Source organism: Chelonus insularis, unplaced genomic scaffold (assembly GCF_013357705.1).
Source record: "Chelonus insularis isolate UGA/USDA-ARS -01 unplaced genomic scaffold, ASM1335770v1 contig_339_pilon, whole genome shotgun sequence".
Taxonomy (NCBI): domain Eukaryota; kingdom Metazoa; phylum Arthropoda; class Insecta; order Hymenoptera; family Braconidae; genus Chelonus; species Chelonus insularis.
This window is the reverse complement of record NW_023276505.1, coordinates 452,887-478,328: the sequence shown is the minus strand read 5'-3', so window position 1 is coordinate 478,328 and position 25,442 is coordinate 452,887. Positions and strand designations below refer to the sequence as shown.

The 25,442-nt window shown below is 30.7% G+C and overlaps 4 protein-coding genes across 9 annotated transcripts; 2 read left to right on the top strand and 2 right to left on the bottom strand.

Moving 5' to 3' along the window:
- The first annotated feature begins 5,743 nt into the window (after positions 1–5,743).
- AsnRS-m (asparagine--tRNA ligase, mitochondrial) lies at positions 5,744–7,748 on the top strand. Of its 2 annotated transcripts, XM_035082310.1 has the most exons (5): positions 5,744–5,793; positions 5,893–6,175; positions 6,313–6,884; positions 6,947–7,394; positions 7,463–7,748. In XM_035082310.1, exons 2-5 carry the CDS (start codon positions 6,053–6,055, stop codon positions 7,721–7,723), a joined length of 1,404 nt encoding a protein of 467 aa, XP_034938201.1. In that variant the 5' UTR covers positions 5,744–5,793; positions 5,893–6,052; the 3' UTR covers positions 7,724–7,748. The 2 variants fall into 2 exon arrangements, with proteins under 2 accessions (XP_034938201.1, XP_034938199.1); XM_035082308.1 differs by having other exon boundaries at positions 5,753–6,175.
- A 305-nt stretch (positions 7,749–8,053) lies between these two features.
- On the bottom strand, positions 8,054–18,346 carry Pcf11 (Pcf11 cleavage and polyadenylation factor subunit). Of its 5 annotated transcripts, none has more exons than XM_035082303.1 (14): positions 18,212–18,346; positions 17,188–17,426; positions 16,251–16,376; positions 15,729–15,914; positions 15,425–15,646; positions 15,223–15,324; positions 13,912–15,133; positions 13,687–13,792; positions 12,263–13,600; positions 11,052–12,172; positions 10,522–10,763; positions 10,379–10,393; positions 9,719–10,217; positions 8,054–9,630 (listed from the first exon to the last, which is right to left on the bottom strand). In XM_035082303.1, exons 2-14 carry the CDS (start codon positions 17,353–17,355, stop codon positions 9,284–9,286), a joined length of 5,694 nt encoding a protein of 1,897 aa, XP_034938194.1. In that variant the 5' UTR covers positions 17,356–17,426; positions 18,212–18,346; the 3' UTR covers positions 8,054–9,283. The 5 variants fall into 5 exon arrangements, with proteins under 5 accessions (XP_034938194.1, XP_034938197.1, XP_034938195.1 ...); XM_035082306.1 differs by having other exon boundaries at positions 12,263–13,579; XM_035082304.1 differs by lacking the exon at positions 18,212–18,346 and adding an exon at positions 18,027–18,205.
- Positions 18,347–20,153: 1,807 nt separating this feature from the next.
- On the bottom strand, positions 20,154–22,340 carry Prp19 (pre-mRNA processing factor 19). The gene is made up of 5 exons (XM_035082242.1): positions 22,196–22,340; positions 21,853–22,002; positions 20,920–21,779; positions 20,499–20,839; positions 20,154–20,412 (listed from the first exon to the last, which is right to left on the bottom strand). Exons 1-5 carry the CDS (start codon positions 22,212–22,214, stop codon positions 20,268–20,270), a joined length of 1,515 nt encoding a protein of 504 aa, XP_034938133.1. The 5' UTR covers positions 22,215–22,340; the 3' UTR covers positions 20,154–20,267.
- Positions 22,341–22,617: 277 nt separating this feature from the next.
- LOC118066303 (ras-related protein Rab-30-like) lies at positions 22,618–25,425 on the top strand. Its single transcript, XM_035082243.1, has 5 exons — positions 22,618–23,126; positions 23,206–23,289; positions 23,376–23,559; positions 23,657–23,808; positions 23,881–25,425. Exons 1-5 carry the CDS (start codon positions 23,040–23,042, stop codon positions 23,989–23,991), a joined length of 618 nt encoding a protein of 205 aa, XP_034938134.1. The 5' UTR covers positions 22,618–23,039; the 3' UTR covers positions 23,992–25,425.
- Positions 25,426–25,442: the final 17 nt, after the last annotated feature.

Genomic DNA, 25,442 nt, shown 5'->3' with positions numbered 1-25,442 from the left:
ATGAATTTTTAATTTAAGGGTTGTTATTTTATTTTGGATCAATAGTGTCCAATCGATAGTTGTTATTATCGATTGTGATAAAAAAATAATCTGATAACGATAAAAACCCTCCTGTCTTCTCGACTGTAGATACAACTACCGACCTGACATTCCCGAAATTGAATCGTATCAGAAGCCGTAAAAGCTACTTCTTCTGATGAACCTTCAGCAGTTCACATCCTTACCAAATCCCTTTAAAATAAATCATGTTGGATCAGCAATAGGTGTATTTTATTACTCATTATTTTTAATACTTTCTTCAAATTTTGATTTAAAATATCCTCGTTTATTGGTAATTCTTAATCGTAACTCAAAAGTTCTCTTTTTTAAAACAATTTTTTTCATTCATCTTTGAAAATTTGAGCTTTAGTTCAATTTCTAATTTTATCAATTAAAGCAGTAGATTCATTAAGAATTATTTTAAGACAATTTGGATGTAGTAAAATAAAATTAAAAAAATTGTTATTAAATAAAAAATATTTAATTAGGTCAAGTCAAAAAAATTATTTTGGAATAACATAGTAGAAAAAATAGATAGAATATTAAAAAAATTAAATTACAAGTTGATGGTTGGTGATGTTTGAATATATAAAAAAGGAAGATGATTCAAGGAAGTTGAATAAAAAATGCTGAAAAAAGATTTAAATAAACAGTGGTAACGATGTGGTTGTTTAAGTTTGTTTTATACTTCCATGCACTCTCAATTAATTTTAGAGGACACTGTGAATGTATTTTTATAGAAAATACTCAGACGAACATTAACAAGTACGTATTGATGTGAGAGGAAAAAGAATCAATGGCGGGTACATCAAAGGTCGACCCAGTTTCGCGCCATGAGCATACTCTTCATTGACCCAGGTAAGTTGCTTAGCAACAAAATACTACTGTAATCATCAGTTACCACTAATTTTATAAAAATCATCAGGCAAATTTGTTATGATATAAACATGCATATAACACTGTAATATTCAATAAATTACTATTGGAAATTTTTTTTTCCTACATTCATACATGCATGTATTTGTCCCAGGAAGAAACGTTGAACCAAACTACGTCAAAGTTTTCTGAATGTCAATTTACTCTACTGAGACTTAATTAATTACAATTTTTGACCAACAAAGTTAACAATGATATTTTTTCTACTTGTTCTTGATCAAATGTTGAAGTTTTTTTTTTCAATATAATTTATGTATCAATTTATTTTTTAATTTGAGCTTTAACATATTTTTTAAATTAAGACTAATTTTAAAATCAAAGTAATCAAGATGTTCACTTGTATATTTTATGAATGACGTAAGTTACCGCGTTTTATTCTTCCATTTTCTAATGACGTCATCTTGAATGGTCAAACGCGCAACAAGACCATTCTATTCATGAAAAGAACAGTGGTGAAAAATGCTCATAAAATATATTTGATTCTTAATCGTAACATTTATTTCAATATTTCTTCATGGTAAGACATCACTTATTACACAACTCAGCTATGTAATACAGAACTTATTATTTCCCTACATTTATCCTCACTTCCTTCAACCAAAATTTATGCTCCCCAGAAAACAATTTAATTAACTAAGTTTAATTTATTATTTTTATAGTTTTGAAAAATTATTTTCCATCAGAAATTTTGTCTTTAATCAAATTTCTTGTTAAAATTTATTTGTTAATTAATTAATAATATGACAAATACTACTTCAGAAAAATAATCTTATAAGAATTAAAACTTATTTTAATAAAAAGCAACTTTAGTATCACTGTGAAACTGTATGCAGTTTTAAAATATATTTTTGAACCATTTTGTTAATTTCAGTTGGAATAATTATTTACAAACAAAATCATGACAGACCCTACCTCTACATGATGCAAAAAAAAATCACCCAACTTTTCCAAACGTGGGCGGTTTCTCGTCTACCAAGCATATTGTGTGGGCTGTGTTTAGACTGGAGTATCCACGTGGTTGTTCTATTGAAATTAGATGTCTACAGAAAATTTTCAATATCCTTCAACACTGAACAAATGAATATTTATCCCCAAACATCATTAAAATGAATAAATAAAACCTCCCCAAAAGAAAGATACTCCAAATCTACCTTTAGATCAACCTTCACAACATCAAACGCACCAATAAAACCACATTCATTGAGCAAACTACGTTATACGTTTCAGGAAGAGACACAGTTTCCTAATTTCTCTCTTGCTATAATAAAAATCACTAATAATGTGCCAAGAACTCAACAAAAAAACATGAAACAATTATTTTAATAGAATCTTACCTTGCTTTGAAATGATGATCACAAATTATCAATGAAGTAAATGCCATCAGTTTGATGAATTGATGAAAAATTGAAGCTTTTATAAAATATTTATATTAAATAAAAGCTTGACAACTATACACATTCATCAATAAGATACTGAAAAAATGATAAATTAACTATTGAGATGCAGATAAAAAATAATTCACCAATTAAGTGCAACAATCCCCTTCGACAAACCATATGATACAGTGGTTAAAGCGAAACTGCAGTCGGACAAAGTCTGACAGAACATGATGAGTTTCTACTGTAAAGAAAACTCTGAGGTTGGCGGGCTGAATGGAGCTTTTAGCTGATTGGTCCGTAACCTAATGACGTCACTGCATTGATTATCCCGCGCATACACGTGGCCTTGCGCCTTCGTTCCAAGTTTCCTGCTTTTACACCGTTTTGATGACGTTGCATACATCTATTTAGTTCATAATAAAGTTAATAACTTTTCATTTTTAGTTTTAATCATTATTCAATGATTGGACTAATTTTGATGTTAATCATTAACTGATAATTCCTTGGAGAAGTGTTGGAAAATGCTAAAGGGGTGATTTGAGATGGGATCTTTTGTGGGAAATTATTTTATTTTAGGGTTGAAAAAAAGTTGATTCTGAAATTTTTTCGATGATGTTTTATTATTTTTGAAGCTTTTATAGCGATCAAAAAGGTCCTTGGTAGTTTAATCGGCTTTCATTTTTTCCCTTAATCATCCCAGCAAAATCTACCGTCCTCGACATACATTTCGGAATGAAATAGCGCATGCAGCGTAAGGATAGAATGTCTAGGCAACTGAGGTTTTAGGTCGATGCTCTACAAAACAAGGTTCGTTGTCCGATACGTCATGACGTCATCCTGACGTTTCAAAGGTGCGCTGAAAGAAAATTATGAAATTCATAGAATACATTCAATTAATAAATACTTTTTCAACATTTTTTCAATAGCATTAAGTACTTTGAATATTTAAATTAAAATATACATCACTGTAAAATAATTCATTCAATTTTTTTATTCTTTTTTGAAGTGAACTAATTTTTCAATTATTAAACCATGTAGGGATCTGGAATATGATAAAATAGGTATTTGAATTTTTGGATCAGAGATTTTAGGGAAGTAATTGAATCGCTTGAACAATTATTTGGCTCTATATTTGTACTTAGGGAAACATAACAAAATAAGCGCGAAAAAGATTGGTAAAGAAAAAAATATATTGCTTTGAAAATCGATGCCCATAGAACTAGGTCACTGGAGCTTCATTCACATTACGCGGCCATTCATGAGATTTGCTTATCGACTTGTATACTGTTTTACAGAATCTTTACGACATTTAACTTAATTTCAACATTTTTTCAAATCAATTTTACCTGATTTCATCCAATACTCCATGTTCTATCATTCATATATTCTTTTTGTCTAAATAAATTCTTTTTCATTAATAAACAAATTCCTCTATTTGTTTTTTCCTCCATCTTTTAATCAACAATTAATAATTTTATAAACTACATGTTTATGAACATCAAATGACTCTCGTTTTCTTGATTAATAAATTAATCTTAAAGCTTTTAATACAACACGAAAATTCTCGAGTTCGTTGCATGCAAAATAAATTTCAGAAAAATAATAAATTAAGTAAATACATTAAAAATTGTAAATGTAAATAATATTGATGTAGCAAATGTGTAATAAACATTGAATCAGCCTTATGTATAATAATGAATCCATATATACATATAATATGGTACATATCATGTTGTATTGGATTCAGAGAGACTGACCTGCTCACTGCACATAAAAGACAGAGTGCATTTGACCTAAATTCACCCGGGCAATGACGTTGTTGAATGACGTCACAAAATAGTAAAGCGGGTCATGAGGTCGAAGTACCTCATTTCATTTTTGCTAATAATTGACCAATTTTCAACGGCAGTAAATTAAATAATCTAATTAAAGCTTCTCATACGAAACTTTGATTATAAGTCTGTTTTTTAACATTCACCATTATTTCAAAATATTATCTATATATTTAATCTTTTTTCTTTTGTTACTAATTTGATAATTTATTTAAGCGATTGTACGATAAAATTATTTCTAGTGATCTCTTGAATATTGTGGGTTTTATATTTAAATGATCTGTGGTATTTTTAAAACAACCTATGATATTTTAATTCTCAGTTGAACTCGAAAAATAGAAGTAAATGTGCGGAAGATGGGGATGAATGTGAAAGTAGATAGTTTGGATGATGAGAAAAGAATTTGTTGTTATATTTAAAAAGTACTGAAATTTTGATTCATTTTAAATAATTCTTGAGATATGAAATTTATTGTAGATTGAAGGGAAAAAATGTTATTGTTTTAAAATAAAAATCTAAGGAAAAATTACCACATTCACCTATATTGCAAGGATAAAATGACGTCATAGGAAAAAATAGTTGATAACGTAATGTTTTAATCTAATGAAAAAAAATTAAATACAAAAAATTTGTAAACATTTAAATTTCGAACTTTTTAAATTGTATAATTAAAAAGAAAAGTAATATTATGTTTTAATTTAATTAATTAAGATTCATTAAAATTGGTATTTGGTGCTTTTAAAACCATCTAACAAAATCTATCAATTCAAGTTAGAAGTCATTTGAATAACTTGATTAATGATTGAAGAAAAAAAAATTGATTGTTACGTACAGTATGAAAAAAAGTTATGCGAAATCTATATCAAATGAAAATGGAATGCTCAACGTTAAATGTTTTCATTGATCTCACTCTAAATATTTAAAAGTTTTAAAAATCTTTGATAATTTTTGCGAGAGTAAATTAATAGTTTCTTAGTGCCAAGTTAGCTTTAATTTCATCAATCACGACCTGAGAAGTATTTTTAATTTATATATATATATATATATATATATATATATATATATATTTATCAGAACGCGATGAATGACGTCACAAGATTTTCAAATCAAATGTGCATTGATTAAATCGTTTTTGGGTCGAAAATCTGATGAGATGCGTTGTATAAATGGAAAATAAGCTTTGATTTGTGATGAAAATAAATATTTTCCTTTGACATTTAGAAATTTAAGGTCTATGACAAGAAAAAGCCATACCCCCTACTCCTAATCGTGATAGAATTCTGATAAAAATTGAATATTTTGATTGCTAAATTGGTAATACCGCAAAAAAAATTTTTATCTTGCTATTGGTTATATGTTTCAGCGCTAAAATTTAAACTACTAATGAAAAATAAAGTAATAAATCGTTTCAAATGTTTCAGCTATTTTCAACGTTTAGCTCATCAACAAAAAATGTTTTCAATTATTGTATGATGTTTTTTTTCTATGTTTTTCATTATTTGGATAAAAATTAAAAATCAAAAGAAATATCATCAACAGCGCAGTATTTCCGTTTCAGAAGTTCGTTAGTCCTAGGTGTCGTAGTGATCGCTAGAATGAATTTTATTGTAATTAGTGAAAATTATAATTATTATTTAAATAATCTTTGCAAAAATGAATTTTTTGGTATACATTTTATATGAATTTTATTTAAATTGTTTTTTTAGACGTTTAAAATCTCAATGAACAATGAGCATTGACCATCTTGTACATCCGCCTCCATTTTTATAGCTAGTTCACACTATACTAATCCATTAAGCTAGTCGGAATTTCGTGTAAAAAATAACTCTATAAGGAAAAATTAATAGTTGCATCATATTATAAACAATGTTACGGAGATATTGTTTAAGAAACTTCAGTTTTATAAAAAATATTAATCATTGTATTCGTAACTTGACTAACATTTCTGAACCCATCAGGAAAGAAGCAGGAAAGCGCATCAAAGTACAGGTCGGATAACTATTTTGTATCACATATAATGGCGGACAAATTAGTATTTTGTGAATTCGTTGTTTATTACTTAATTATATACTATCCAATGACTTGATATGAAATGTGAATGTTAATAATTGTATTTTATTTTTTAGGGGTGGGTAAAAGCATTAAGAAAAATGAAAGAAGTTGTATTCATTGACATAAATGATGGTTCTAATTGTAAACACATACAAGTTGTGATCAAAAAAGTTGATAGTCCTAATAACTTAAGTTATGGAAGTTCCGTTACAGTGGAAGGTGAAATTGGTTATGCTCCCGATGGAAAAATGGAAATAAAGTCTGATGATATCCAAGTTATTGGATCTGGTAATCTTGATGAAGGTTACCCTTTCTTACCGCGAAAAAAGTACTTGGACGAATATGTTAGACAATTTTTACATTTAAGAATGAGAACTCGGCAGTTTTCTAGTGTCCTTAGGTTAAGGGATTTAGCATCTTTTGCTTTAGCAGATCATATGAGAAGTCGAGGATTTATCAACATTCATACACCAATTCTCACGTCAAACGATTGTGAAGGCGCAGGAGAGATATTCACGGTAAAACCAGAATCTCAACAATTACTTAACGAAATGAAGAAAGAAAATCAAAGTATGGATTCAGTTTACTTCAATTCTAAAGCTTTTTTGACTGTATCTGGACAACTTCATTTAGAAACCATGGCCAGGTAATTGTATTAGTAGAGAGACAAAAAAATTCTTTCCACCTTTTTACTTTCGATTTTTTTAGGGCCTTGTCTAAGGTTTACACGTTCGGTCCAACATTCAGAGCAGAGAATTCCAAATCTAGACTTCATCTTTCTGAATTTTATATGATGGAAGCAGAATTAGCATTTATAACAGATATTAAAGAGTTAGCAGAAGAGGTTGAGCTATTAGTAAAAGCAATTACCAGGGCGCTTGTTGAAAAAGGAATGTCTGATATGGAAAGACTGAATGCACAAATACCGAGTTGGATTGATAAAGATTTCTCATTTTTAACACATAATGAAGCATTTAATATTCTTGAAAAACATCCAGATCAATTTAGTACTCCTGCAAAACGAAATGAAGCTCTTGCCAAAGAACATGAATTATTTTTGGTAAAATATAATGATGGAATTCCATTATTTATAATCGACTGGCCAAAAGAGATGAAGCCTTTCTACATGAAAGAGTGTGATGGTGACTCGTCAAAGGTAAAAGTCTATAAATAGGTCGAATATTTAAAATTAGTGATAAAATTGATTTGAATTCTCTTCTTAAGGTTGCAGCTTTAGATTTATTAGTGCCGTTGGTTGGAGAACTGGTTGGTGGAAGCTTGAGGGAGGATAATTATGACAAATTGAAACTTAAAATATCATCGAAACCTGATTTATCATGGTATTTAGATCTGAGAAAATTCGGAAATGTTCCGACTGGTGGGTTTGGTTTGGGTTTCGATAGATATCTTCAAACTGTTCTGGGAATTACTAACATCAAAGATGTTATTCCTTTTCCAAGATGGCCACACAATTGCAGTCTATGAATAAACTTTTTTAGGGTTTTGTGTTTATGATTTTATTCCTTATTATGCCTGATTATTTTTTAAAGAATCTTCGATGAATCTCCGTGCAGTAGTCGAGTTACCCGAGGATGTACGAAAAAAGATGCTAATTTCAGGTCTGGAGATTGGTGCCTGCCCATTTTCTACGAATTAATTATACAGTTAATATTTGGATAGGTTTAGGAAATCAAGATTTATGGAAAAACCAACATTATTTTTATTTTAAATTAGTATTTATTGAAAAACACATACATTTTTTAAACTTATGATACTTATTTTTAGGAAAGTTGAGGATTAATTGAATAATTCGCGTTTTTTTTTCAATTTCAATACTTATTTATTGAGACCTGAATTTTTATTAAAACTAAAACTTTAAATAGATATATCGCTTTCAGTAATGGAATCTTACGAATATAGACCACTCGATCTTCATTTCGGCATCTGTTGGTTCAGCAAGACTCGTCAAATACTATAATTTTCTATTCACTTTTGATAATTATTTTCTACTTCAGGATAATTGGAAAGCATACAGGATGATGAAAATGAAATTGAAAAAAGTGAAACCACCGGGTGGTTAACAATTTTTTTTTTATACAACAAAATAATGTTTTCCTATCAAGTAAATGATTTCGTTATCAAAGCTATTTAACTCACAATGGCATTCTCTTATAATCACAATTTCATTCCAGTATATACATCTTCAACATCATATATCACACTTCTAGTATACATCTTAGTATTCGTATGATAAACGAAATGAAATCAACGGTTTTATTAAATTGTCTCATTAAGAATTCATCCTTTTGCTCACTCACGCTTACATAAAATTGGTCATTCTAGTTAACATTAGTTTTTTTTTATGTTACATGTTGAACTGAACAAAAGTAAGTATTTTGTTTGTGTAAAAACTTAAAATATCATTTGACGTACTTTTTTTCTTTTCAACTAATTCACAAAGTACAAATGGTATTAAATATTTTCATAAGATTTGTGCAGGTTAATTTTGTTTTTAAGATCACATTGTGACATAAAACACATTGCACACAGTACTGTACGGAATGATTCTTTCCTATTAATTAATCATTCATTTTAAAGTTATTAAGATTAAATTATTATGTACAAGTCTATTATTCTGGCCAAGTATTTCACGATTCTTTAGCATTCATTCATTTTCTCATTCATCATACTCGCATTCATTTATAGCAAACATACTCAGTTAACTTGTATCTTCTGATGTACTAACGTTTACTCTTAGTAAAAAAAACATTCATAAAAATAAAAATGTAATTTGTATGTGAAAAATATTTTCACAAAAAATTTAAAAACGTTTACACATCATGTTATACAAGCCTTACAAAACTATTGTGTATACATGAACCGTGAATTTAATCATTAAATTAATTTTCTCTTCATCCTCGATACATGTCCGGAAGCCAGTTATTAAAAAATTTATTTTCTGGCTTATTTTTTACAAATATGATTCACTTATATTTGTTATTATTTGGCAGTATGCTTTTTGCCAGTTTAAATTTTTTATCATATTTACATAATCGAACAAAGTCCCGACATTTCATGACCTTTTTCTACAGGAGGTAAAACGGATAATTTCCTACCTTGCAAAGTTGGCTTAATAGACGCAGGAAATAATGGAGTATCTTTTATTTCTGTAGGTGTTTCTACTGTTGTTGAAGTAACTTTTTCTTTTGCTTCCTCTGTATCTTTATTGGTAATTATCGGCTTTGTTATATTTATTTTTATCCGCGGAGGTGCAGCAGGAATAGGTGCTGGTGTTGTATCTAGCTCCACATTGCCGTCAATTGAACTCTTCACGGCTATAACCGTTGTATCAACTACAGCTGCTACATCTATTACAATACTTTCTTCGGGTTCTAAAAAATATTACAATAACATAGTTAATTATATTAAATTAATAATACAAGTAATAATGATTTTAAAAAAAATTTTCCAAAATCTTACCCGGTTCAGGATCCTCTGGTTCAGTTTTTATTTCAACATTTTCCCAATTGATTTCTGATTCGAATTCTTCTGTTACATCTATCGGTTCCTCTTTGATTTTTATTTCTGAGATATTTTCTATTTCCATGTCATCTATTTTTACTTCCGAGGAATTTTCTTCTTTTTCCTCTACAACACCTTCCATTTGCTCAGCTTTATCGTCATTCATGGGTTCTTTCTGTTCTTCATTTTCTTTAATATCATCTGTTTTCATTTCTTCATCAATTTTAACATCTTCAATATTTTCTTCAACAATTCCTTCTACTATTTCTTCAACTTCATCTAATTTCTCTTTTTGTTCTTCTTCTTTTATCTCTTTCATTTCTTCATCTTTATTTTCATCAGCTTCCTCATTCTCATTTTTAGAAACGGATTCTTCTGTTTCATCATCATCTTTTTTCTCTTCCTCGCCTTCAACAAGGCTATCGTCTAGTGTAGCTGCAGATTTTTCTAGAGCACGCTAAAAATATAATATAATAATTAGAATCTACAATATTCCAAAAAACTAACAAAAAACGATGATCAGTCTAGCACAGAATTACAGAATGGTAAATGAACTCAAAAGTAATGCAAGATAATGTAGCAAATGAAGAATGGAGATAATTAATAAGAAGCACATACCGCGATACACTTTTCCTATTTGCGTAAGGATGTGAAGAAAATAAAGATTAATTTATATATCTATACCAGGAAATAACCGCCAAATAGAAAAGATAATTTCAAAAAGTTACACAAAATTAATATAAAGTAAAAATAATACTAACCTTATGATCCTCAAGACAAAGTGGATGATAGTTTTTATTTTCAAAACTAACAGCAGGTCTAAGATGCCATTCTTCTTTTTCCTCATTATAGAATTGTTCAAAAGCATCATGACAGACTTGACATACTGCATCTTCATCACTACCTGTTGGTACACTTGGTTGGATTGTTTCTTGAGGAGATTCATCTCCATTTGCTGTTTCTGTTTCTAATGTTTGTTTTTCAGTTTCAAACCAGTTTTGAGCTGTAAGTAAAAAAATAATTTTTAGAATAATATAATTATTGGATTAATCAAAAATAAAACCAATACAATAGTATATTTTGCACACGAAAAATAACGTAAAACATTTCATCAGTAATAAAATTGGTTGTAAATAAAATCTTGCAGATTGAAATGTTTTACTTTTACTTTTTGTAGTTAATTACTATTTTCTTTTTTTACAAAAAAGTTCATTTTTTGATAACTTAATATTTAGAATAGCGTTATTTACTTTATAATCTCTAAATAAAAAACAATAAAATGAATATTTACCTCTATCCTCTAAATCTTCAATTTCTTCAAATTGAATCCAATCGGGGATATCATAGTACCAAGGTCGAGAATGAGCTTTTCTGGTCGGATCCCTTTCTCTCCTATTCTGTCTAAAATGCCAATCAAGATGATGACTATATCGTGTAGCTAATTCAGGAGCGAATCGTGCACCACATGAACTACATTGCATTCCACAATACAAAGCAGTTGCAATAGCAGGTTGTTTTATTTTGAGGGTTTCAGGTTTATCAAAGCACACTGGAATCACTTCTGGCTCTTTCTTGACTTCTTTCTCTTCTTCTGTTTCTCCTTCTGGTTTTTTCGTTTCAGCTGTAGAAGATGTAGGCCTAGGAACTATTCCAGTTTCAACTAGTCTTTGGAAAAGTTCATTGAGATTAAGATTTGCAGGAAGAATTGGTGCAGGTGTAGAAGTTGCAGCAGATTTTTCTGCTGGTTCAGCTTGATATGATAACCCTGAAGCTGGAGCCATTGCTGATGACAAAACAGATGATAACATATCTAGTTGTAAGTCTGGTTTAGATGAAGAAACATCCGATGCATCTTGTGAAGTTGCATCCTGTTCAGGAGTAGTAACACGTTGTGGCGGTGTAGTTCTATCACTCGTAGACTTAACATCAGTAGTTGGTACTTTAGTTAAAGAGTCGACAGGAGTTTCACCTTTCATTCCAGCAATTTTAACTAAACCTGCTTGCACACCTCTTGGTAACACTGAGAATCGAATGAAATGTTTTTTATCACCAACAATGATAGGTTTAGGTAAACCTCCAAATTCTACTTTGAAAGGTCTTCCATTGAGCAACACTGTTCCTAAAGCGTCTGTAAATTCTAAAGTTTGAGGCTGTCCATCAATTTCAAACATTTGTGGTTTTGCATCCAAAAATACAGGTACCATATTCCGTGCATTTATAATAAGATTAATTTTAGCAATCACTAAGTCAGTTCTTTTCACAGTTCCAATTTTCACTTGTGGTGGTGGTCCTTCAAGTTTCACATTCACTTTCTTATTACCCATATCAACTTTAATAGGTGGTCCACCAAAATAACACTCATACCACTTATCGTCGACATAGAGTTCTCTTGTAGGTGCTCCAAGTTTTATTCTGTAACACAAACAATATAAAATCATTAGTAAAAAGTTAAAATAAAAATTGAATAGTATTTTTTTAAATCCAAAAAGGTAAATTACTTACTTATGAATTTCTCCTTCATATATGAACTCCTTGTAAGGACCATTAAATGCACATATAATTGTATCCTTATCATCAATAAGAATCCTTCTGACACCATTCTGGAATCCGATTTCTCTTGGATCATCCCAGCTCATAAATACAACACCAGTTTGGCCATAGTATCTAATCTCTCTTGGAATACCATCAATATTGATAGATTTCATTGTATCACTAGTAATTTCTTCTAATAACTTAGGATCTGGCTGAGGTAATTCACGATTGAGTATGCCTTGTTCTTTACCATTTTTATCATCAAAGTTTTGAGTGTCATTCATGTCAAATTTAAGAACAGAATTAGGTGAAATATTTCTTGTCGGTGGCGGTGCATGGCTTAGTATATTATTGTGAGTTTGATGGGGGCCATTTAATAATAAACTTGGTGGACCATTCATGTTCGTCATAGCAGTATTAGGCAAACCCATAGGTCCCATAGGACCATTTGGTATCATTCCAGGCATAATTGGTCCATTTGGACCCATTGGACCAAGCAATCCAGGTCCTAGACGCGGTCCAGCACCAATACCAGAATTGAAACCATGGAACTGATTAAAGTCTGGCCTAATTGGTCCGAATTGTCTTGGATTTTGCCATGGGCCAATAGGACGAAAATCTGCATTAAAATGACTAGGAAATGATGGTCCGGGTGGGTGTACCCAAGGACCATGTTGTTGCCATGGTTGCGCTTGCCATCTGGGGCCATTTCTTCCATGTGGATGATCTTTTCCTCGACCTATATCACAGTCATTTGGATTGAAACCGCCAATGTCAATTCCTTTTTCCCAAACAATTGATCCTATTTCTTTTTCTTTTCGTTGTGCTGCTCGCAATTTCTGATCTTCGTTCATCTGCCATACTTCTTGAATCAAAGTATGATAATCTGCCTTTGTTATAGATCCTTGTTTTAGTTGCTCCTCTGCTTGCTTCATAATTATTTCGATATTTCTATCAGAATTACGATCCAATTTATCTAACTCGCGATTTCGACGACCCAGTCGTGAATCTTCATCATTTCCAAAAGGTCGACGTCTGTCTTTAAGATCATCTAAAGGTTTATTATTATAAAGTCTTATTCTTCCAAGACGATCTTTATTACGATCTCTATCACGTTTATCATCATTGTTGATAATTTTATCACGATCACTTTTTGTTGGAGTCTTTATTTTTGCCCAACTAGTTTTATTATCTTCACCAGAGATCACTGGTGGTGGTGGAGTTGGTGGACGTCCAGCTTTCGGATGAGTTAAAGTTCTTAAGTCCACATCTTCATTGCCAAATAAACTGGAAAATGAATTCAATTTTCTATCGTTAAACACAATATAGCATAATTATTTCAATGAAATACTGTTATGATAAATTGTTTTAAAATAGTCAAAAATTAAACTTACGCGTCAAATTTTTCAGCTTTGGTTTTTTTATTTGTAGAATCTGGTTGATCTGAAGGCCGTTTGTTGTTATTTGATGGTTGTAATACTCGGAGATCTAAGTCTTCTTCTAAAAAAAATTGAATTACATAACTATAATCTAAGTATGATAATCATAAAATAGATGACAGTATCTGAAAGTGTAGGAAGAATAAATAAAAAATATTAATAAATAGATTTTAGACTTACTCTTTTCTACAGATTGAACGGCAAGTTTAGCAGGAACAGGAAGGCCAGCCCTAAGATCTTCATCCTTGCTAGCAGCTTCAATCAAAACTTCAGGAGAATCATGAGGATTAGAAATATTTTGGCCGATACATTGAAGATTGAGCATGCCAGAATCTTTATTACGTCTGATGTAATTCCTCTGCCTTGTATTTTGTCTGATATCTTTAAACGTCGGAGGATGAGGTGGAGATACAATCAACGAACCTGACTGTTCCTCTTCAGTTAGACCACTAGCAATGGTCGAGGAAGAGGAACTAGACTTAGAATCGACACTCTTCCTTGGAATTTTATAAGGAGGACTAGGACTTCGCTTTCTAGATTTACCAGCATTCTTCTTACGACTCTTAGATGATTGGGAAGAGGATTGAGGTGAGGTACGGGAAGAAGAGGATGAACCATCGCTGTCTTTTTCCCGCGATTTTGACCTAATTGGACTTGAATCACGATCCATTTTTGACATCTTGTTAAACGACATTTGAGATTGCTTAGAACGCGATTTATTTGCTACTTTCCTATGAGAGGATTTTGAGGAAGCAGAAGACTTGTCGTTGTTCGACGATGAAGAGCTTCGTGAAGACGGGCTCTTAGTGTCTTTAGACTTAGCTTCGCTTCCTCCACCTCTAGGGCTGCTTGACGTGTTTGAAGACGATGACCCATGGTCACCACTTGGACTCAACTTCAAACTATTATTTATATTACCACAACTATTACTAGACGATCGGGGATCTTTCTTTTGATTTGTACGATGCGAAACAGCATCTCTATTCGTATTACTTAATATTTTATTATTGTTGTTATTGTTGATTGACGCATTAGGAATATCGTTATTACTAATATTTGACGTAACGACGTCGCCACTCATGTGATTTAACGAAAGCTTGTTCATATTTATAGCTTGTTTCGTTATAAATTGCTGTTTTACTTGGTCTGAAAGTACAGTATTTAATGCCGTTGTCTGGGCTAATGAATTTTCAGAATCTGTTAACACTTCATTCGATAATCCCGCAATTTGTCGTAGACGAGACTGCGTATCCATGCTGGTTGGCTCTGATCCTGAGGCCTTGAGACGAGGATCCCTCGAGACAGGTCTAGCCGACGCCACTAGTAAGCTGCTTGCCGGTGCTATCCTTGGGCCGTTATTGGTACCCGCATTCTTCAATAAAGATGCTGCTGCTGCAGGAAACTATAATCAAAACCCAAAGTAAATTTCTGGAATTTTTCAATATTCAGTGTTACTGCCAATTTTATTATTTTGTAAAATTTATAACAAACCTGTTTAACTACTTGTTTCGTTGCTTGGTTAGATACAATAGGAGGTGTTGGTTTTCCTTGTGTTGTTTCTGAAGCGGTGAGTATAGGAGTTGTGGAAGAAACCTTTAAAAAAAATTTATAAATCATTTGGTGATTTTCTTATTTTATCTTAAAGTCTTATTTTGTAATTCTACTTCTGTTAATTATTTGATTAAATACTTACAGCTTCTGATTTGATAGAACCAGCCTGTTCGTCAAGTTGTCTCTGTTGTTGCTCAAGACTTGTCTTTGCTTGAAGTAACTCTAATTCAATTTTTTGCTTCTGTAATTCGAGAAGCTCCTTTTGCTTTTTAAGCAATTCTCGCATCGCTGCTTCACTTACTGAAACAGGTTCCCCAGGTGGCACTTTCACAGGTGCAACAATCGGAGTTGTTGATACTGGTGACTGCAGAAAATCCCAAATGGTTAATAAGTAACACAAAATACTCAAAAATGATATGTATCTAAGATAAGTAATGAAAATTTACCATTGATAAAAAACGTGGATTGAGGTGAATAGACCCTGAAGCAATAACAGGCTCAGGGGCGGTGATAGGCCACGCGGGGTCGATGCTTTGTACACGTACATCTAAAGAATATAACTTCTTTGCTGGAAATACATCATTCCAAGTTTGCCTTAACTTCCACATACTCGCTCTTGTAACTTCATCCACCTGTTTATGTTAGAAAATAATGTTTAGGATATAAAACTAATGCCCACAAAGCTCAATTGATTTATAATAAAACTCGAAAACCAGAAAGAACTATTCGATCGTAACTCGTGAATCATTTGTACGATGTATGTAAGCAGCTTTATTGATCTTATTAAAGTTTTAGAAGGTCGATGCACTAAGTACTAGTGGAGCCATTATCTTATATCTGCAACATTCTGCAAACCTTTTCAATCCCAGAAAATTGGAATATTATAAGATGATTCAAGAAAATTCTTCTTCACAAGTTGCCATCGAATGGTTGTCCCTGATTTTAGAATAATAAAAAGTGGAAATTACCTTCTCAAAAACACCACAAAATGTATTGACTATGTTCTCTGTGAAGAGTTTCAAATAAGCTCCATTTACGTTCTTGACGATCGAATCGATGAGATAAAGGACCGGTAATTTGACTTCACTTCGCACCTAATAAAATACAACAACTCACTTTCACTAACCGAAACGGCCAATCCATCAAAATTTCAATGAATGATCACTTTCCACAAAAAAGAAAATACCCAACCACATACACCCATGATAGAAAGAATTTCAGTTTTAAATGCAAAAATGGAATTTCAAAATTTTATAAGTTACTTTATTGTGCATCCGTCTATAGCAGACGAACAATTGGAAGTTGATACAGAATCATAAAAAGAGACAGAATGTTAAAAACAAACTATTGCAGTGTAAATGTCAGTGATGTAAAACGGTACTTTATTTTTATTATTCATAATACTGAATATTATCACAGTAATTTTTTTATTTTTTGTACCATATTATACTAAAAGCAGTAAAACAATTTTTATTTTTTACTCCGTTTTTGTTAGAAGAGACCGTTGTATCTCTAAAATGTCATAGTTTTTATTAAAAATAAAAACACTCATTTCTTCGTTAACATTAACATTATTTAGTCTTATAAATTTATTGAAAATTATAAAATATGTTATGACAATCGTGGAAGAGGGTTATATATGTATACAACAGTCTCCCTTACAATGGAGTCATATAATAGTTTTTAATATACACGTTTTTTGGACTAGAAAGTTGATTACTACATCTTCTAAATGCTAAATTATCTCTCGTGCAATAAGATTAAACTAATTTTATCAAGAAATAATTATTCCCTAATTTTTTTTTATAAAATAAATAACCCTCAATATAACATCATATCGTGGATAGCGTCATTGCATTTTACATGCGACAATTCTGTTAAATTTAACTACAGATGATAGATAACCTTTTGCAAGTGGTTCTCAATGGCTTGGACGATTACTGGAGCATGATCAACGTTGTCATCAGCGAGCATGGTGAGCATGTTTATCAATGGTTTGCTATTAATTGTCAGATCCGAAAGTGATGAGGAATAGTCCTCGGCTATTTCTCTTGCTTTGTTGTTCGTCGACATTTTTACTAATTTTTATTATCCTTCTATACCGTTAAGAAGAAATTCAACTCCACCAGGTTAGTGCTCATTTCCTATACAAACAAAAAATAACACAATTTGTAAACAAATGCTAATGTATATTTCGGAGTAAAATATTGTCAACTATATTGCGTCATTTCTTGACATTATTTTTCAAAAAAATGAACATTTTAAAAATTTATTCATCATTTTTATTTGAAAATTATATATAATGTACAAATAACATATGATAAGAAGAATTTTTAAATTTATCACACTAATGAACTATGCAAAGCCCGTTATTTACGAGATAGAAACCAAGAAATTAATCGAATGTTCAACAGTATAGTGACGCACTTAAAGAATATTCACAAACAGATCATTTTATAATTTCACTAGATGAATTAATTATAATTAAATCTACTCATAAATGAATTTTTTCACTTTTTTTATCACTTGAAATATGTTAACCGCACAAAGAATAAGAAAAGTAGGATAAAAAGGTAGAGGTATTTATATAATAGCAGCTGGTGATGGAATCAGCGCAACCTCGAAACGGCTTAAATTTTTTATAAATAAAATTTTTAACAGTTGTATATCAATAGAACTGACGAAATTTTTTTTATTTAATTTCACTAATACCATTGATGATGAGTCATCCGTTTATCACATACCTGATTTTATCGAAAAAACTTTGTGCAAATTCACAACGCCTAGCCAACGAGTATCACGCAGCTGCTTTTACAACACTCGTTGAACCCACTTTCACTTCACCGAAATGACACTATTTCACTTATTTATTCACTTATTTATATTCACTTCTGATTAAATACTAGTATATACTTTTGTATATATTTACCTCAACGATCCATTAGAGGAACTGTGAGCACACCTTGGTACTAAACAATACACCTTTTACAAAATTAACTTTTGTTAGTTCTGTAATCTCTGCTCTGAGTCTGGTCTCAACGCAAAATGTCGACTGTTCCTTTGTCGCCACTAACAGGTCAGTGAGGATGCAACGAGCGCCCTCGTTCGTTTACTTATAAACATGAGTCGACACTTCTCATTGGTTGACTCGTGAACATGAGTCGACATTTCCGCCTCTCAAATAACCAATCAGCAGTTGTGTTATAAACCATGAACAAATTTTGCCCCTCTTCTTATTAAACTGAAAATTCAAACCAATGATAAAATTAAAATTAAACATTACCATATTTCTTACTGTCCTCCAACTGTACAAAATAACAAGTTCGATGTATTAAATTCTAAGAACATTACTGAAATCATTTCTGTTTTCTGGATTCGACTTTCCGAATTTGTTATTTTCTTAAATAATCTTTTTTTTTAAATATTTGTTTGTAAAACAGTTTCAAATGAATGAATTATTTTTTTACATCATTGTATTAAAAAAACTATTATTTGATAACACAATCATTGGTTAATTTCGTTATTTATATTTTTCAATTTATTTATAAAATGAGAATTAATTAAAAATATACTGATTTGAAGTTTTATTATCATAAAAAATGAATAAAATGTCCGTCATCTAAAGCCAAAAGAACATTTATTATTTTATTAGTTCTTTACCGCAATCATTCAATTTTTATTAACTATGGGTATTTATTATTTTTATCAAATAATAATTTATTTATTTTTTATTTCTTTTTTATGAAATTAGTATGAAATTCTCAGAAATAATACTTGCCTCAACATTTTTATTTACACAATTTCAATGTGTAATCATTTATTTTACCATGAGTATTTATATTGTCTGGATAATTTTATTTTTCATCATTCCTAATAACGCTTTTCGATAAAAAATGTCAAAAGAAATGACATTATTTGCATAAATAAAAAATCATAATCAACGTTTATACAATATTTATTGTAAATCAATTAATGAAGGATAAATAAATATTATTCTATCACATAAAAAGTATAGTAAAGTAATACTTACAATATTTCAGTGAAGAATAAGTTTTATAACTGACTCTACAATCGCTGCATATTCATTTTTTCGGCTTCGAAAACGGTTTTTCGTCGATTCTGTACCAAGAGTACAGAATATATATAAAAGTAATTGCATCTTTATAGGCGTATATAATTCAATGTACACCGCCCAACAAATTCTGATTAGCACAAAATTCCCGCTAACCAGAGAACTTATTCAAATTTAACGAATCAAAATTGTAATATCACTTGATTAGCGGGTTATTAGCCAATCAGATTCTCTTAATTGTATATATTTGAACCATACACATTTACTAGAAATCTCGAAGCTTCTTTATGGTTTATGTGATCCTAATAAAAATTTCGTATTTTCTGTCTAAAAGTCGTCAGCTAAACGTTGCGTTCGTAGCTCCTCTAGTGATAAATTTTTTTCAAAAGTAAACATGTGATTCTCTGTACAAAAAGTCCATAAATTATTTTCATTAGTTAAAGTTTAGCTTAAACTGCAATAAGAAATACAATAGAATTTCCCAAAAGTCTAATTTCCATAAATTTTGACACATCGACTCATGTTAATCCTTACCTGCAAGTATACAGGTGTATCACTACCCTAAATCTTTGTTGTATTAGAGCATAAAATTTATTACACTCTTTAAGGTCTGGGATCTCCAAATGGGTGAACCTTTGAAAAATCTTGCTGTATTTCATTTGTTGTTTATTTTTTAATGTTATTGGCAAACTTGAGCATTTGATACTTTATTAAATGGAAAAAACATTATAATTGGATTGAATCATATTGTAGAAGTGAAATCTACTATCTAAATTCATAAAATAAATGATAAATGTAATTAAAGAAAATCCATTTTTATTCAATAGTCAGTGTCATAAACTCGTCATCATACACTGTATTAATCTTATAAGTATATACATTGATTTATTTTCAATTAATTCAGTCATTCATTCTATGGCAATCCATATAGTTTTAGGGTTCGATCCATGCTAGTTGATGCAATATACTGGGCATGTTTGCCAAAACGGACACCAGTTGCTGCAGCAGTGTGGTCATTGAGAATTTTAAGTTCTTGCCATTGTTTGCATAAATATACTCTGAAAAAAATTTATTGGTCAGATTAAAATAAGTTTATAATCAGGATATTCTTTATTTTTAATTACACTTTTAAAAGGAATTTTACCTGACATCAGACCCAGCAACAGCCAAATAAGTTCCACTTTTGTCGAAGGCTAAATCTCTTACTTCATATGAATCATCTAATTGTAAAGTCTTGAAATTTTTCAATTTTCTCAAATCCCAAAGCTTAACACATGCATCCTCTGCTGCGGTCGCTAAATAATAACCATTTTCAGAAAAACTTATTGCGGTTATTGGTCCACTGTGTCCTGGGAAATTAGCAACATTTGATTGTTCTTTCAAGTCCCAAATCTTAACCTGAGAATCAGCCGTTCCTGTTCCAAAAATTAAACCATCCGGATGGAATTGAGCAGTTGTAAGAGGTTGACTTGCTGGTCCAGCAACCTATCAGTAAATAATTTTTCAGTAATTGATGATAAAATTAAATTCAAAAAGTAGTTTTTAAGTGAAAAAATTAAATCTACCTTCGTTAATAATCGTCCAGTACGTATATCAGAAAACGCCCAATGTTGATCTAATGACGAACTTAATAAATAATCACCAGTAGGATGAAGCGACAATCCAGTAACAGGTGCGTCGTGAGCTTTTAATAGTAAAGTTGTTTGACTTGTAGCCACATTCCAAATTCGAATTGTGGTATCTGGTGAAGCGGTCATAACAACATCTTCTTCAGGATGATAAACAACCCTGGTTACTTTTTTTGTGTGACCCTTTAATATAGCAACTACCTGCTCTGTATCTTTATTGAAAACTGTCGCATTTTTATCAGCCCCTCCTGTCAAAATTTTACTCGTGTCAGCACCATGAATGTCAAGGGCTAAAATTCCCGGAACACTTGCCGAGTGAAGACTTGGATGTGATGCTAAAGTTTGGAATATTCGAATATTATCTGCGGGGACTAAATCCTCTGGTATAGAACGACCGCGTCGTTTTCTTTCTTGTGTCAAAACAGTTGCTTTTTCTTGTAAAATCTGTATGACATCGTCTGTTATTCCAGCTTGTTCAGTAGGCTGTGCTGCTGCACCTCCAGCTTCGACAGCAACTGCTGGTTGAGGAATAGCAGTAACTTGCGTAATTCCACTCGGAGGTTTCAAAGATGCAAGAGCTTCTCTAGCAGCAGTTACTTCTTTGGTTAACCTGGCTATTACTCTGCATGCTGCATCATGTTGATATAAGGCATGTGATAATTCTTGTCGTGCCGTCTGTAATTGCTGTCGTAAAGTAAAAGAATGAAGCATCACTGCATCCCATTCATCCTGTAATATCTTTAAAATTGCTGGAATTGAGGTCGCACTTGGAGGTTTTGGTTTAACTAAGGGTGATGCTATAATAGATTAGAACAAATTTTATTAGTCGTAGAGAAGTTGAATTCCTTACATAAATAATTCAATATTTACCTTTCACTTCAATGAGCTGTTCAACTGTAAGCTCTTTCCCATTAATAGGATCTACTCCATTTTCTGCAATATATTTCTCGATGAGTCTCTTCTCAAAAATACTACCTGAAACTGGTGAAATTACTGGATGGTCCGGCACTTCATTAGAAACTAAAAAAAAATAATAATAATAATAACTTATAAAAGACGCTTATTTTGAAGGTTAGCTTGTCGGCACAATATACGTTAACGTATTTTTTCTTTTTAAATATTTTTATAATTCTTAAATAAAAGTTTTGATAATATTTATATAGTGAATAATAGTGCTGTTAAAAGTATTTAATTTTAACAATTATTTTCTTACTTGCACAAGATAGAGCCATTTTTCAGTGAAAATTACACCAGAATAAATACGTTTTTATCAAGTCCAATTACGAATTACCGCAAAAATGGTTGTGCTGTTTTGCTTGAATCCAAACTAACCTCAAACTACAGTATCACCACCTAAAAAATATTTTATTGCACATGTACATCATTGTTCGCGGGACATTTGAAATTCAATTCAAATGATCAAGTACTTTAATAATAAGTTAGCATCATAATCATATTTATCACTATTGTTTATATTAAATTAATTAACTTAGTATTGAAGTAATCAGAATAATAATTACCTTAATACTAAATTTTTTCAGTTTTGTAAATTTTTTTATTATTTTTTATACACAGAATAAATCATAACATACATATATATATATATCATCTGACTATAGCATTCATGATATATTTTCGTCGACTTCCTAAAATGTTTAGTTGAGTTCAGATAATCAAGGTAATTGTGGTGTTAATTAAGTAGTGTCAGATGAGTAGAATATAGCTGGAAAGTGCAATTGTAAATATGAAACATCTTGAATGAATTGAATCAAGCAATCATTTTTGCGATTCGACATACAGAATTACTAAAAGTGACAAGTGTCAAAAAGAATGTCAGAATTATTTTTATTATTAAATCTTAATACAAAGTGATTTCGAAAGTCTTTGGAGCAAAATTTCACAATCAGTGAGATCATCGTCAAGGTGAACGAACAAGAAAAGTGTGCTCCAGTACCTTACAAATGAATGATTAGTAAGATAAAAAGGAGTGAGGGAAAAGAGAAAGAAATCAAGAAGTCCCGTAAAGTTTCCTGGACGCGCGCGAGTAAGTAAATGCAATGGAGGACTACAAGTTTCTCTTCAAGGTTGTACTTGTTGGTAATGCTGGAGTTGGGAAAACATGTCTTGTACGTCGGTTTACTCAGGTATATTATTAGTTATATTGCAATATTTTTAAATACTTGTTAAAAACCTAACGTGATCCCTTGAATTTCTTTTGCTCAGGGATTATTTCCACCTGGTCAAGGAGCAACAATAGGGGTGGACTTTATGATCAAAACAGTCGAAGTTGAAAATGAGAAAGTTAAAGTTAGTAATTGAAATCTGGGCGAAATTATTGTACGCCTTCTATTGCATAAATGCCCAGTTAAATTTGTAGTTTTGTACTGTTATAGCTTCAAATATGGGATACTGCAGGTCAAGAAAGATTCAGGTCTATCACACAGAGTTACTATCGGTCTGCCCATGCTCTTATATTAGTTTATGATATTTCCTGTCAGCCTACATTCGATTGCCTACCTGATTGGTTACGGGAAATTGAGGAATATGCTAGCAATAAAGTTTTAAGGATACTTGTCGGTTAGTGGGTTAATGTCATGACTTATTTTACTCAAACCTAAAAATTATATTTCTGTCTCATCCGTGATTTATTGAATTTGCATTGTGAAAATTACAGGTAATAAAATTGACCGGGAAGATCGGGAAATACCCACTCATGTAGGAGAAGATTTTGCCCAAAGACATGGAATGTATTTTTTGGAGACGTCTGCAAAAGAGGCAGAAAATGTTGAAAGACTGTTCATGGAAATTGCTGCTGAATTAATGGAGGTATAAAATTTGTAATGGTAAGAGTGCATTATTCACAAAACTAAATAATTTACCGCTTCAATGAATTTATAGCAAGCCAGAAGTAAAGAATTGCCTCGATACGAAACAAATGCAACGTCAATCAACGGAAAAACAACGTCAATTGGAGATAGTGGTAACTGCACGTGTAGTCGATTTTCTTAAAAAATTCATGAATGCTGGTGAGAATGATCAGTAAAAGTAAGATATTTTTTTTCATTCCATCAATATGGGGATAAATCTTTGAGCGATCAAAAAAAATTTCTGACATTCATCAAATTTCGATCTAAGTAATTAGTATAATAATTCACAAGCTCAACAGGAAACTCTAAATTCCGAATTATATTCTCTAAATAATGAAATCATAGATGCAGAATAGTTTTGTGTACAAAAGAAAATAATCATCTCATTAAATGTTTCTTTACTCACAGCATTTTACATCACACATTACCTCTCTTAACAATCGTCACTCTACTCGTTTGAATGAATTACGGTACTATTTATTTAATTACTTTATAACAACGACTGATCGTCTGACAGATAATGAATACAGTACGTTTTTAATTAACACTAGGTCTTATTTTTCTGTTGATTTTAATCGTTATAATTAAAAGAGGGTGCATCGAATAATGCACTTTGGTTGTTATAAACTTTAAAAAGCATTATTTTAATAAATTAATTAATAATTTAAATTTAAATTTCGTCCATTACTGTACGTACTTTTGTTAAAAAGAAATTTATTAATATAAATAATTTATGCGTTCACACGAAGGAAAATAAAATGATAAATCGTTGCTATAAAAATATACCTTTATAATTGTTTTCCCAGGTGTGAGGCAGTATTTATGTTGAATTGTATAATTGAATATTTCAAGATATTTAACGAATGTATTTATTGCTTTTTTATGATACAACCAGAAGGTTGTTGTAATTAGAAAAGTTGAGTTTATACTATAGTAACTAAAATACTCTAGTCTTTGCAAAATTTTATTTACGATAAATATAAATGATAAATATCACCGAAAATTGCATGTATCACAGCTGATACTGCTCAATTTTAAAAATTTTATTTAATTTAACACATTAACATTCACATGCTTTGCTTTATTTAGGAATAAAAAAATATGCTTTTATATTATAAAATAAATATTTAAATATCAATATGCAATTTATTGAAATTAATATTTATATAAAATCGATTATTAGGCTCAATTATTTTATGTAAATTTTTTTTTCATCAAATATTTACGTAGCGTATTAACTTGGTTTCATTTAATGGAAATTGGTGCTAATATTATGTGCAATATACATAAATATCTATTGTTACTTAAAAATTGATTAATTAAATGAAATTTGTAAGCATCAATATACCATAAATCTAAATAGAAAAGTGTGTCTTAAACATATCACTTCATCGAAATACTCAAAACTGGAGAGTTAAAGTTTACTCATGGGCATAATTATTTTTATGAAACAAACTGGTGAAATTGTTCATAATTATTCTTACCAAACAATACAAATATAGGCATTTCATTATTTAGTTATTATTTATCTATATTTTACATTATCATTATTTTAAATAAAATTCGATTTATAAAAACTGACAAATAATACTA

Bases quoted from the DNA above. Each gene is read 5' to 3' on its own strand.
- AsnRS-m (XM_035082310.1), top strand. From the start codon at position 6,053: ATGTTACGGAGATATTGTTTAAGAAACTTCAGTTTTATAAAAAATATT. The intron at 6,885-6,946 runs GTAATTGTATTA...CGATTTTTTTAG, and splicing joins CATTTAGAAACCATGGCCAG to GGCCTTGTCTAAGGTTTACA. The intron at 7,395-7,462 runs GTAAAAGTCTAT...TCTCTTCTTAAG, and splicing joins GTGATGGTGACTCGTCAAAG to GTTGCAGCTTTAGATTTATT.
- Prp19 (XM_035082242.1), bottom strand. The intron at 20,840-20,919 runs GTAGATTTAATT...ATTTACTGATAG, and splicing joins CTGGACGATTATTAACGAAG to GTTGCTGGACCAGCAAGTCA. The intron at 20,413-20,498 runs GTAAAATTCCTT...AATTTTTTTCAG, and splicing joins GTTGCTGGGTCTGATGTCAG to AGTATATTTATGCAAACAAT.
- LOC118066303 (XM_035082243.1), top strand. From the start codon at position 23,040: ATGGAGGACTACAAGTTTCTCTTCAAGGTTGTACTTGTTGGTAATGCT. The intron at 23,560-23,656 runs GTTAGTGGGTTA...TGAAAATTACAG, and splicing joins AGTTTTAAGGATACTTGTCG to GTAATAAAATTGACCGGGAA. The intron at 23,809-23,880 runs GTATAAAATTTG...ATGAATTTATAG, and splicing joins TTGCTGCTGAATTAATGGAG to CAAGCCAGAAGTAAAGAATT.
- Pcf11 (XM_035082303.1), bottom strand. From the start codon at position 17,355: ATGTCGACGAACAACAAAGCAAGAGAAATAGCCGAGGACTATTCCTCA. The intron at 15,915-16,250 runs GTAATTTCCACT...TAACATAAACAG, and splicing joins TTTGTGGTGTTTTTGAGAAG to GTGGATGAAGTTACAAGAGC. The intron at 10,764-11,051 runs GTAAATATTCAT...TTTTACTTACAG, and splicing joins TGAAGATTTAGAGGATAGAG to CTCAAAACTGGTTTGAAACT.